The 13,712-nt window shown below is 40.9% G+C and overlaps 1 protein-coding gene across 1 annotated transcript in view; it reads left to right on the plus strand.

Annotated features, from left to right (window-relative positions):
• Positions 1 to 2,200: 2,200 nt before the first annotated feature.
• The window catches only part of myo10 (myosin X), a 130,932-nt gene continuing 119,420 nt past the window's right edge, over positions 2,201 to 13,712 (plus strand). The window contains exon 1 of the mRNA XM_074650010.1: positions 2,201 to 2,613. Coding sequence (XP_074506111.1) covers positions 2,593 to 2,613 — 21 coding nt within the window. The 5' untranslated portion in view covers positions 2,201 to 2,592. The remainder of the gene's footprint in view (positions 2,614 to 13,712) is intronic.

Consider the following 13,712-nt stretch of genomic DNA (forward strand, 5'->3'; position numbering starts at 1 on the left):
CGGAGAAAACCCACGCTAACACGGGGAGAACATGCAAACTCCACACAGAAGGGTCCCAAGCCGGATTCGAACCTGCAACCCTCTAGCTGTGAGGCGCCAGTGCTAACCACTGGACCACCGTGCCCAAATTGATATTTCTGTTTTTAATTTGCTTTTTGATGTATTTATCTTTGTATTAATTCCCTTATTTATTTACTCTTCTGTTTAATTTTCCCTTTTATTTATTTATGTATAACACATGTTGAGCGACAGCCCCCTCATTTGCATAATGAAGCAGACATGTATAAAGAAATGGAAAGAAAATTGTGTAAAGAAATCGAAAAAGAAAAGAATACATAAATAAATAAATAAAAACAAAATGCATAAAAACATAAATAAATACATACATTTAGAAATAAATATTAAATAAATAAAAAATAAATGCAAAAAATATATAAATAAATATAAATAAATGCAATAGATAAATAAATAAATTTGAAAATTAATAAAAAATAAATGCATAAATAAATAAATAAAAGGGGAAATTAAACAGAAAAGTAAATAAATAAGGGAATCAATACAAAGATAGATAAATAAAGAAACAAACTAAAACAGGAATATCAATTTATGTCAAAATGTATCAATTTATCAATCAATTATTAATGGCTACAGTTATTATTTTTGCTACATTTAATGACATTTATTTATTTATCTATTTATTTATCTGTTTATTTATTTGTTTATTTATGATTGGTTTGATGCTCTCCTGCCAGTCAGCCGCAGGGGGCACTACATCCCAAAGGACAGGATGGACGTCTGGCGGGGCCCCCGGGGGCCCAGACCAGCAGGGGTCAGAGGTCATCCTGTATGCTGAGTAAGTCGAGGGGAAAACCAGACACACACACACACACACACACACACACACACACATGCTCCTATGTTTGGATTAGACGTGTGTGTTGTTAACCTACAGCTGGAATGTTAATGCTTCACCGTGTAGCTCATTATGTGATTCTACAGACAGATAGAAGTCACAGCCTTTGTGTAAAATTCTAAATGAAGTCTTCAGATCTTCAACCTGAAATGTTTCCAGAACTGAGCGTGCCTTTAGAAAGACAAAACAAAGAATAAACTGACTCCTCAGCAGCAACGTTGTGTAAATGTTTCTGTCTGATATAAACCTCCCTCAGTATCTTTAGATCTTTAGGGTTTCCAGTGAACTACTGGACGATTACTGAGTCACTTTCAGAACTCTGAAGTGTTTTCGGCAGGACAACAAAGACCCTCAGTACTTTGTTTCAACAAGAATCCTTCAGTTGAGACGATTTCCTCACAGATATGAAGCGTTCTGATGAAACAGGATACAGAATATACACAAATGGACTGTGTGGATATCTGTGAATCTTAATTTGACATATTCTTATCATGCAAACCTCTCTGGGTTTGATCAGATATCATTCATAGCCGGATTTATACCACATTTTATCCGTAAAAACATCCAGAAAATTGATCTTTTTAATGTCTGTTGACAATATTTTCTGATTTATGGAGTGATAAAAAAGAGAAATCCAAAGTTACATCTGTAAAAACCTTTGACTCCAATATGTCCACTAAATGAAACCAGAATTTTGAACCCAGCTTTATCCAATGTTCACATTTCTGTTCTGGAAATGTATGCACATATTTAATATCATATAAATGCCACATTTGCATATTTAAACATAAAATGTCGTTGTGTCCGAAAGGAAATGAATGTACTAAGAGAAAGAAATACTCTATCAGGGAAAAACATGAAGGAATGAATAAAAAAACGGAAGAACATTAGTTCAAGCCGGAGCGGGGAATTATTCAGTTTTATTTCCAGAGAATTAAAAGTAGGTCTATTTAACATAAAAATGCTGTTGCACAGTACTTATTATTTTGTTATTTTCATTCTTTAAAAGTCACCAGAATGCAGGAAACAAGGAGGATCCCTAACTAGCTCTCTATTTTATAGCTCTCAAGGTTGGAAAGTATGAGAATGAAGATTATTTTATTTTCTCTGTTTTAATCCTTCCACTGTGCTTCTGTGCTTTTTACCTGCTAACATCACCTCCATCTCCAGATCCACATCCAGACAGCAGGAGGAGTCCGAGAGACAGCAGGCTGCAGGAGGAGGAGGAGGAGGAGGAGGTGCTGGGTGGAGGAGGTGGAGCTTCAGGATTATTGTGCACCGGTGTCACAGTCTGTCTGTGAGCGTCTCCAAAGTTTGACCGCCTGCCTCGCGTTTCTTCTCTCGTGCTGCACGTTAGAGAGAGTTGACCTGAAGAAAGAAGCGACCTCCTGACCACACACAGAGAGACAGGAGGCTGGACCCAGGCTCCAGCTCCAGGTCCAGGTCCAGCTCCAGGAGGAGAAAGTTTGTTGAGAGGACTCTGCTGCAGCAGTAACCCATGAAACAAAGAGTACATGTCCTACTGTAGTGCGTCTCTGGAGGACCATGATGGACTGAGACTGTCGGATCCGCTTCTCTCTTGTTGTGTTTGGACTCAACACGAACCTGCAGCACATGAGTTGGATGAACCGGACCGGTTCCATACACTAAACCCTCTGGGATTAAAATAAACCAGGCCAATGGATAACTTCTTCACAGAGGTGAGAGAGCTGCCTGTCTTCTCTTCATTCATGCAACATGTTGGACACACGCACACGCACACACACGCACACACACACACACACACACACACACACACACTGGCTGTCTGCAGGAGCGCAAACACCACATGCACGAAGACTTTTATCATTCCTATAATAAACGTTAGCATGTTTATAACTACTATAATAAACCTTAGTATGTTTATAACTACTATAATAAACTATAGCATGTTTATAACTACTATAATAAACCTTAGTATGTTTATAACTACTATAATAAACTATAGCATGTTTATAACTACTATAATAAACCTTAGTATGTTTATAACTACTATAATAAACTATAGCATGTTTATAACTACTATAATAAACCTTAGTATGTTTATAACTACTATAATAAACCTTAGTATGTTTATAACTACTATAATAAAGTTTAGCATGTTTATAACTACTATAATAAACTATAGCATGTTTATAACTACTATAATAAACCTTAGTATGTTTATAACTACTATAATAAACCTTAGTATGTTTATAACTACTATAATAAACCTTAGTATGTTTATAACTACTATAATAAAGTTTAGCATGTTTATAACTACTATAATAAACTTTAGCATGTTTATAACTACTATAATAAACCTTAGTATGTTTATAACTACTATAATAAACCTTAGTATGTTTATAACTACTATAATAAACCTTAGTATGTTTATAACTACTATAATAAACTTTAGCATGTTTATAACTACTATAATAAAGTTTAGCATGTTTATAACTACTATAATAAACTATAGCATGTTTATAACTACTATAATAAACCTTAGTATGTTTATAACTACTATAATAAACCTTAGTATGTTTATAACTACTATAATAAACCTTAGTATGTTTATAACTACTATAATAAACCTTAGTATGTTTATAACTACTATAATAAAGTTTAGCATGTTTATAACTACTATAATAAACTATAGCATGTTTATAACTACTATAATAAACTATAGCATGTTTATAACTACTATAATAAACTATAGCATGTTTATAACTACTATAATAAACTTTAGCATGTTTATAACTACTATAATAAACTTTAGCATGTTAATAACTATTAAAACATGTATGAACAGTCTGTGTGTGTAGGAAGCATCCTGCAGCTAAACACCTCCACAAGTTCTCACAGAATGCTGTTGTTTTATTATTATAAGGATATAGATACAATAAAGAGCCATAAAGTAGCATTAGCTCACCTCTAAGATGATATTATGCAAATTAGATGTGATAAAAGCACAATTACGCAACAATGTTTTTATTGGAGCAAAGGATGTCATAAAGGGCTTTAAATGAGCCCTGAACTCATCACACCTACTGGAGTGTCACACAGGGGACTGTGCTGGTCAGACTGGGGGTCTGTGGTTGGACCTGGTCCCAGTGGGTCTATGGTTGGACCTGGTCCCAGTGGGTCTGTGGTTGGACCTGGTCCCAGTGGGTCTATGGTTGGACCTGGTCCCAGTGGGTCTGTGGTTGGACCTGGTCCCAGTGGGTCTATGGTTGGACCTGGTCCCAGTGCTGTAAAGTTCTTAATAGAAGTGTGAACTTGTGGGAGCCAATGGGAGAGTTTGATTGAGAGCCAATTAAGTGATGAAGGACAGCTGAGGGTTTTAATTCCTGTTTGCCAACACTGTTCCAGTGAGGATGAGAGGATGCCTCCTTCCACTGCTGCTGTTTCCAGAGCTGCTATCTGATCATTATGAGGCAAAGAAACATACATTTTCTTGTATTGAAAAGCAGATATTCATGCTTTAATCTTCCTGAAAAGATCCTGTCATCACATAACATCCTTTAGTTCCAACTTCTCTCTGTCTTTTGTGATTGTAAACTAAATATCTTTTGGTTTTGGACCGTTGGTTGGACAAAATAAGACATTTGAGATATGGTGGTGGGGGTTTGTCACAGTTTTCTGATGTTTAATAGAACAAACGATGAAGTGATTAAACAAGAAAACAACTGTCATTTGCTGCCCCGCTGGTTTGAATGTTGTATCTTCATAGGAAGATCCTTAGATGACTTCCTATGTGAACACAAATCCTGTTATTTCCCATGAAAGATCCTGTCATCACATCACTGATGTTCTGTGGGGTGTAACAGGTGAGCTCTGAGTCGACAGGTGGGTGGTTCAGGTGGGTTTATCCTCCATGATAATCCTGTTCATCTCGATAGTCTGAAGGCTGTGACTCACGGCTAATGAGCATTCATTGCGGCGTATTTACGACATCGCCGTCCGCACCTCTTCCGTGATGACGTCGGCCAGGTAACGGCAGCTACACACCTGAGTCACTCCTGAGTGTGTGTTTTTATTTTTGAGGAGAAGTGTACTTTCACTGAGAATAGAAAAACACTGAGAGCGATTTAAAACCGGTTTGTCTTCAGGTAGTGGTGTAACGGTGAGACTGCTGGTTGAAAGATTGCCTGCTTTCTCATTGGTGCTCGTGCATTTTCAAAACCCAGAGAGGCTTTCGGCAGTATGACGGGCCAAAGGTCACAGCGCTGACTGAGCTGAGTAAAACAAACACTCTGAGGTTTTTCTCCTGACGAGTGGCCGCTACATCTGGCTGTCCAGCTCTTCCCTGCAAGTCTTGGAGGAAGAGAGAGAGAGAGAGAGAGAGAGAGAGAGAGAGAGAGAGGGGGGGGGGGAATATTTGTGAGTGCCAGAAGCAGGCGGGCGTTCACAATAGTCTCAAATATCGTCCTGCCTGCCTTTATATCTGCCAGCGAATCGCAGCTGAAACAAAGAGCCCAGTCTTTAAGGAAAAGGGCATTTGACGAGGAAGTGAAGCAGCTTCCAGCCCGCTGCAGACGGAGGCCAGCAGTTTGAGCTGAGAGGAATTTAAACTGGGGAGGAAACTGGAGTGTTTCATATTTATACTGAAGACAGTTTAGATGAGGGACCCACAGTCAGACTGAAGCTGGACAAAGACACTCTGTGGAGCCTTCAACCGTCCTCCTTCTTAAGATTACCGGTTTACTCCCTTCTACTGTGTACAAAACACGTCTCATTATCGGTGTAAACTCAGACCCACAAAGCATCATGGGTACATGTGTGATGTTTAGTCTTTGTATTTGGTTCTGTGCTCCTGTTGGCAGGACGTTTTGCTCCTTGTTGGTGCATTTTTTAAAAAGTTTTTTCCAACAACTTCAATAAAATGTAGTGCTGAAGAGATGCAGCAAAGCACATTGTCCCGTCACTATAGAGTTTACTGAACGTGTTGACAGTGACACATCTTTTAGCGGGAGGTCTCTAATTACCGAGCAGCCCGAGTCGGACCAGGGACCATAAATAGAGTGAGACTACACATACAGACTGCAGATTTTTACAAGTTCAATCACAAACATTTTATATCCTCTACAGGATTTAGTGTGGCGGCACAAACAGGACCTTATTTAAAGGGGCTCTATAAGAATCAGAAATTGCTTGTTAACAGTGACACCTGTCGCCATGAAGTCAACGACAGCCAGCGTCCTGTTGCTCACGCTTGTGCTCGTACTCTGTAGACGCGAGCGAACATCGCTCAAAACAGTGAGGCGACACACGTCAGCTAAAACCACAATATCATTCTATATTTCCCCTGCCTGGCAGTAATGTTAGCTGACCTGTCCAATAGGAGTTTTGCCAGTTTGGGGTCCGTTTTGATCCCCAAAACCAAACGAAGGTTCCTCCATGAATCAAAGGCCCGGCCGATGTTGAACCTCACCAGTGCTTCCGTGGAGTTTTTGTTGGAGTCTGAGTTTGTTGGCGTTAACAGACTCCATTTCTAACCGAACGTTAGCCATCGTTGCACGCTGTTATCCCTGTAAGCGGAGCTGAAGAGAGTAAAGGCACTTGCGAGCGCGCATGACGTCACATTTGTTCGATTTTACCGGAAAAAACGTCCCACATTATTCTCATTAAAAGCAGTTTACAGGCTGATAGGTAGAGGAATCACAGAAAGTCGCTGATGGTCTAATTTTTTTACGTTAGGTTCCAACCTGTTCACACATTGGCAATAAAAAATGATTAAGTTATCGGTCTAGTTGTTGCCGTGTGTCCCGCACAGTCGGCTCTAGTCTGCCCGTGTCTGAGGTTTTTCAGCCGATTCAGCATGTTGATTCACAACTTATACTTATACTTATACATCTGCTGTCATCTGTCCTCCTGTTCCACTTTTTGAATGACAACTACAGACTACCGCCACCTGCTGGTGTAGAGAGTTATTTCATCTCACGCAGGTGCAGAACGTACGTGGTAGTCGGCCGTCGGCTGTAGTCTTTGCGGTGTGAGTTCAAGTAAGCAGAGTATTAGGATTTAAAGACCACCTTCATCCTGATAAGATAGTTATATTGCATATTGGCACATACTTTTACTTCTTTGTATCAAAACTAGCCTTTAAAAAACCCAAACCTTTTCAGAGTGTCAGTATGTTTCCATTTTAACCAACCCAAAGTGGATCGCACAAAAATGAGAGTGGAAAAAACCCTCTGAAATGAACATTTTGAAACACTGAGAGCAGCAGCTGTTGGAGGCATGACGAGGCAGGTTTCTCTCAGGTTCAACAGACTGACTCCCTCCAGGCTGCAGAGGAATCCTGCTCGCCTCTGATTGGCCAATAATATCCTGTTTTATCATATCCAATGAACGGGCAGCGCTGGATGAGTGTTTGAAGCTGGAGTGTGTGTGTGTTGACACAGTGGAGTCTGACAGTTACAGGGTTTGTTTTTATTTGAACCGGTGGGCGTGCTGTGTGTGTGTGTGTGTGTGTGTGTGTGTGTGTGTGTGTGTGTGTGTGTGTGTGTGTGTGTGTGTGTGTGTGTGTGTGTGTGTGTGTGTGTGTGTGTGTGTGTGTGTGTGTGTGTGTGTGTGTGTGTGTGTGTGTGTGTGTGTGTGTGTGTGTGTGAGGTACAGACTTCACCTGTCCACCAATCAGAGAGCGGGCTTGCCTCAGGTGTGGGTTTTTTGCGGGGATGACTGTGTTAGTCAAGGGAGGCAGATAACAGGCCTCAGATCAGTCAGGCTCTGGGACAACAGTGACTTACTAAATGTAGAAAGACGGCACACGTTGCTTATCAATGTCTTACTTACTATACAACGTATTAATAAGACATGAGTGCAAAGTTTTTAATACTTGATGCCTAAAATGCTTCATATTTAGTGAGAATCACCGCCTCGAGGTTGTACTGTATGCCCTCGTCAACTAGTCAAGTTGTAGTTTACATCCACGTCTGTCCAAACTTTCGTCTCTTCATCATTTTATCCTGTTAAGATAAGATAAGATAAGATAAGATAAGATAAGATAAGATAAGATAGATCTTTATTAATACCGAAGGAAATTCTTGTACCGGAGATTGCTCAGAAATGACAAATTCAAGTGTATAAAATAAAAAGTACTATTTCTAGCACCAGTGCCTAATAGAATAACAATAAAGTAAGATACGTTTAGTAAAATGAGTAAATAAGATAAGTAAAACATTTTTTTTGTTTTTTAAAAGTAAGCTAAAAAACAGAAAAAGAAGCATATTGCATATGATGGACATTAAAGGTCCCATATTGTGCTCATTTTCAGGTTCATACTTGTATTTTGTGTTTCTACTAGAACATGTTTACATGCTGTAATGTTAAAAGAAAAACTTTATTTTCCTCATACTGTCTGCCTGAATATACCTGTATTCACCCTCTGTCTGAAACGCTTCGTTTTAGTGCATTTCAAATAGGAATTGCAACGGAATTGCGTTGCTAAGCAAGAGTTTGGGTCCATGTGTACTTCCTGTCAGCTGATGTTATTTACATACACTGCAACAGGAAATAAACTGGGACACATTTAGAATGTTTATGTTTAAAACCGTGTAATAGTCCAAATATTGTATATTTGTGACATCACAAATGGACAGAAATCCTAACGGCTTGTTTCAAACGCACATTTTCTGAATACGGGTTGTGTGTGTTTCTCTGTATATTGAGCGTTTTGATAGTTTAACAGTATTTATAAAACACTTAAAACCTGCTTTATAATATAAAAGACATGAAAATTTCACTTTTTACAATATGGGACCTTTAATATTGCACATGATATTGATATTATTGTTGTTCTCAGTGTTTTCAGCTGTCCTTCCTGCAGAAGGGGGAGGAGTTCTATAGTCTAATTACCATTTAACTCCTCCACCTTCTGCAGGAAGGACGGCTGAAAACACTGAGAACAAAAGTTTGTGTAAAATTGTCATAATTAGCATGTGAATTCTTATTCTTATTAGTTATGGCCAAAAAAAATGGTTTGTGAGGTCACAGTGACCTTTGACCTCCAAAACCTAATCAGTTAATCCTTGAGTCCAAGTGGACAAAGCACCAAGTAGACAGTACGAATGCGATTCACCTGGTTTGATTCCATACAGTCCAGAAACTTCCATCTCTTCTTATTCTTTCAGACTTTTCTGTCCTCTCTCCTCAGCCTCTCCTCAGCCTCTCCTCAGCCTCTCCTCAGCCTCTCCTCAGGTGTGTCTCTGCATTCCTCATTACAACCATTAAAAAGTAAGAGCCCAATCATCACAGATGTTAATAGGCTCACCGCAGCAAACAAAAGACCCCGCCTCGTTTTAAATGGCTTCATTTTAACGATGATTTGGAGGGTTGCTGTGTCGGAGCGTTTCCTCTCCCTCCCTCCCTCCCTCCCTCCAAGTCTCCCTGGCTGGTTTCAAGCAGAAACCTGACACCATGTGGAGCAGCCACAAAGAACGGGGAGGAATTTAAACAGCTTGCAGATTTGTCGTTTTGTGCACTGCAGACCCCCCAACCTCCTCCCGCTCCTCGCTGTCCTCGTAAGACAACTGTGTTGTATTGAATTGATGAATTGTTGCTCAGTCTGCAGCTTCTGTTCGTTCAGGAGTTCCTTCAGGTCACCGTGACGAGTGACCAATCAGAGTCTGAGGAATCTCCTTTTCACAGTGAGTCCTGTCTCTAAGAATAGTACAACTATGGCAGACTAATGAAAACATTCTGCAGATGCACTATAGGGACTAAAGTATGTGGATGAGCTTGAAGGTTCATTCTTGACCTTGAAAACAGCAACTTGGCAAAAGATTCTCAACTCAAGGTCCACTTCACTTTGTAATTCCAAAGCTTTTTCAATCACATCTCATGACCTTCCTCTCCGAATGGAGTTTCTCAGATGTAATGGAGATGGTTTAGTTGTTAACATAAGGACATTTGTTGATGTGATAACGGGTGGGTTAACCATTTCACACCCCTTGGCGTCACTTTAGTTCATCAAAACTACTATAGTTAGGTTTAGGAAAGAGCTACATGGTTGGGCTTAAAACTACTACGTCTATAGAGTGAAAATGTCTCTGAACGTTGTGAACACGAGACACAAACGATCAGCTGATCGTAGCGTGATGCACGGGATACGAACAGCGGTCTCCTGGATCTCTTTGCTCTTTACTCCTGGCGCGCTTTCTCAGAGCGTTAAAGCTTCAGTAGGCAACAATTTTTTGACATCATTGGGCAAAAATTCCATAATAACCTTTCAGCATATTGTAATTCAAGTGTTCTGAGAGATAACTAGACTTCTGCTCCTCCTCATGGCTCTGTTTTCAGGCTTTAAAGAAATTTAGCCCGTGACGGGAGACTTTGGCCAATCACAGGTCATTTCAGAGAGAGAGAGCGTTCCTATTGGCTGTGCTCCGGCTGGTGGGCGGTGCTTGGTATTTCCTCAACTGATCTCAACATGGCTGCTGGGTCTCAAACTTTCTCATTTTACAGCTAAACAGTACACTACAAGATGATTCTGATAACATCTGAGGAGAGAAATAGGCATTACAGTAACAGAATATTGATTTATATTTGATCAGCGCTGCCTAGTTTGACCGTTTGATCGGAGTTCGCGAGTGATTGACAGCCGGCTCTTATAGACGGCAGCTGGACGGCAGACCTCAGATCAGCTCTGACTGCTTGTTTTCCTCCGGTCTGTGAAATCTTGCAGATGCCGTCAGGAGCACCGGAGGACATGACTTTTTTTTTTTATCATATTTGCTCCATTTCTATCCGCTGCAGCTTTAACTGTTACCGTGGACATGTTTACATTGTAGTTGATGGAACGCCCGGTGTGTTAAATCCCGTTGTGTTAAATCCCGGCGCTAAAGGGTGCCTTGTGCGGCGGTACTGAACGCCGACGGGGCGGCCGTGACAAACCTTCGGTATTTGGCTCCCTGAATGAGAACAGTCTGGAGAAACAGGGCTGCCACATACTTCTATGTATGTATGTATATAGTGTAAATGTGTATATTAAGAGCTGTGTTACTGTCTTGCTTTCCCGCCTTGAAGCTTCTAATTAAGTTTGCAACAGAAACCTTGTTTTCCAGAGTCACATACGGGGAGCTGGTATCTCATTTCTCACGTCATTGTTAATGTTTAGTGAAAGTAAAACATGGCTGCTGGTCTGTTGAGTGTTCTTTACGCTGCTGCTGCTGCTGAAATAACACCTTCTCAAGAAGGCAGACACTCTGGATGTGAGCCAGAGCCGCCTGAACTCCATCTGAATCTGGTTTCACTGCTCAGTCTCAGCCCACTCTGGTGTATATCGGGGCGGGGGGGGGGGGCGGCTGTGACTGTGGGAAATCAAACAGCGTGTCAGGCCTGTAGCTCCAGACTCCAGAGACCAGGCCCAGACAGGAAACCTATTTATTCAGATTTCCTCCTTTTTGGCTGCGGTGGTGAACGTGGACCAAAATTCTCATTTGAATTGATGGTTTTAATAGCAGCAGCCTCCTGGTGAGACTCCAAGTTCAGGACTAGACTTAAAGCATCCACTCTGCTGAAGTGTCCTTGAGCAAACGACAACCAACACAGAGCCGTAAACAGCCGCACAGACTGAACTAGCCTCTACCGGCTGCAGGCGCCGACATGGCCGACTGACCAGATCGCTGCCGTTCATACACACCGAGGGGTTAGTTCCTTTTTAAGATAAGACATTTTTGGACTTGATCGCCTCAAAGTGCTCCGTACCACCGTCTCCTCTAGGTTCTCGTCTCAGTTTGTGGGTTAATCTGTGATTTAGACGCCACGATAGCGGCGTTGTGTGTGCAGGTCTGCGTTATTGTGATAATGGGTCCAGACGAGGACGAGGTGAAGGCCGATCTCTCACATATGTTTTGACTGCAAGGATTAGGGTTTTAGGATTAACATTACAATCGTCTTTATTTGTTTTTGTTTTCATTTCATAAAATGTTCCTCTAACCTGTTTAAGCTCGCTCACAGCTGCAGCGTTGTGTTCTTTAACAACATGTATGCAAAACTACAGACATTTTTCTAGAGTGACAACATGAAGGAACACCGACTATAGAAAAAAAACGAGTGCATTTGTTTTGTCAATTTAAGAATATGAAACCCTGATGTGAAAGATGGACCACTCGTTGTTTAAACAGGAAACATCAGCCGTCGACAGATGAGAACTAAACACACCAAAGATAATGACTGCAGGCTCCTTAAAATGTATGTTTGCACCATTTATAGACAAATGAAGACATGAAATAAGTTCATCACACTTTTATATAAAACCTGTTTGAAGAAATGTGACTGTAAAGTTTTCATGAAATAGTCTAGCGGGACAAAAAAAAGCATCGCTAAAGTTAGACTAAGTCTCCGTATTTACTTGCAAAAACTAAACTAAGTTGTTTATGACTTCGTCGACTAAAACTAGAATATAACTGATAATAATTAAAAGACTTGTGATTCTACTTAATGTACCAAAAAGTCAAAATCAGGTGCCAAACTGGGAACACTGGGAACTTGACATAAGTTAATGTCCTCGATGTACAATAAAGTGTTTCAGGACAAAACGTTTTTATCTCTTTCATGAAACGGAGAGCTTGAAAAACTAAATGCATGTGAATATCTGTATAAACTGAGTCACCAGTCAGAGATGAAAATGTGAAAAGTAAAGGAGCTCGAGTGCATCCCAACTGTTGACCATTTAGTCCTGCATGAGAGATTCTTTACTGCAGGTCTTCAGTTTGATCAGCAGGGACCGTAAATCTCTTTTCCATCTATTACTTCCTTGTCTCTCTTTCCCTCCATCCATATATCTTTCTTTCCCTCCATCCATAATCTCATCACCTTCCTCTCCCTCTGTTCTCTCCTCCTCTTTCTTTCCTCCTCTGGCTTTCTATAAAGTCTCCACTTCCTGTCGGATGGCTCTAAACATTCCTCCAGATCGGGACACTTCCTGACCTCTCCCTCCAACTCTAGCTCCCTCCACACGTGTGTTCACACAGAGCACGCTCTGCAGACGGCTGTCTTCATCTTGAGCCCCGGTAAGCCCGTATATTAAGACGGCGGTGCCGGGAGAGTGCGTGTTGTCGGAACAGGGGACCGATGTGTAGTCCGTCATGTGTCGCGGCCAAGTCACGACAAGGATCTATGACTCTCAATCGTCTAATCTGACATTGTAACCATCAAAAATATCGTGCAGTATCGTGTAATCCTGGCATAAGGTGTATAAATACCACGACATTGCACTGACATTCCGCGTGTCGTGTGGACGCATTTTTGCCTTTTCGCGTGTCATTTATACGCTACTATTTGCGCTCCACGCAAACATCAGCAGTTAGGTTTAAGCAAGAAAACCACTTAGTTATTAAGGTACGGGAAAACGTCATGGTTGGGCTTAAAATAAGTACGTAAACTAAGTAAAATATGTACGGAAACAACCTAACCCAACTACGGAAAACACGTCACAAACGTCAACAAAAAGCGTCTCTGATGTAACTTACAAAACAAAACACCGGTCAGCTTTCCTGGTTAGAAGTCCTGTGTTTGTTGGACCCATCCACCTCCCCGCCGGCCAGCCATAAGTGGTCGTTCTTGCTTTTTATACTACGTCACTAACTCTTACCGTAGCATTTATATGCGGATGAGTTTACATCGCAGTGAGTACAGGATACATGGCGTACAAATGACACGCAGAAATCAAGAAAGGTGTTCTTCATGCACGCTAAACGTCTCGCGCATTATCGTGGCATTCATACACCTTTACACCTGACCTCTGTATGACCTCCCACGTCACTGTGTCATAAAG

Source organism: Sebastes fasciatus, chromosome 11 (assembly GCF_043250625.1).
Source record: "Sebastes fasciatus isolate fSebFas1 chromosome 11, fSebFas1.pri, whole genome shotgun sequence".
Taxonomy (NCBI): domain Eukaryota; kingdom Metazoa; phylum Chordata; class Actinopteri; order Perciformes; family Sebastidae; genus Sebastes; species Sebastes fasciatus.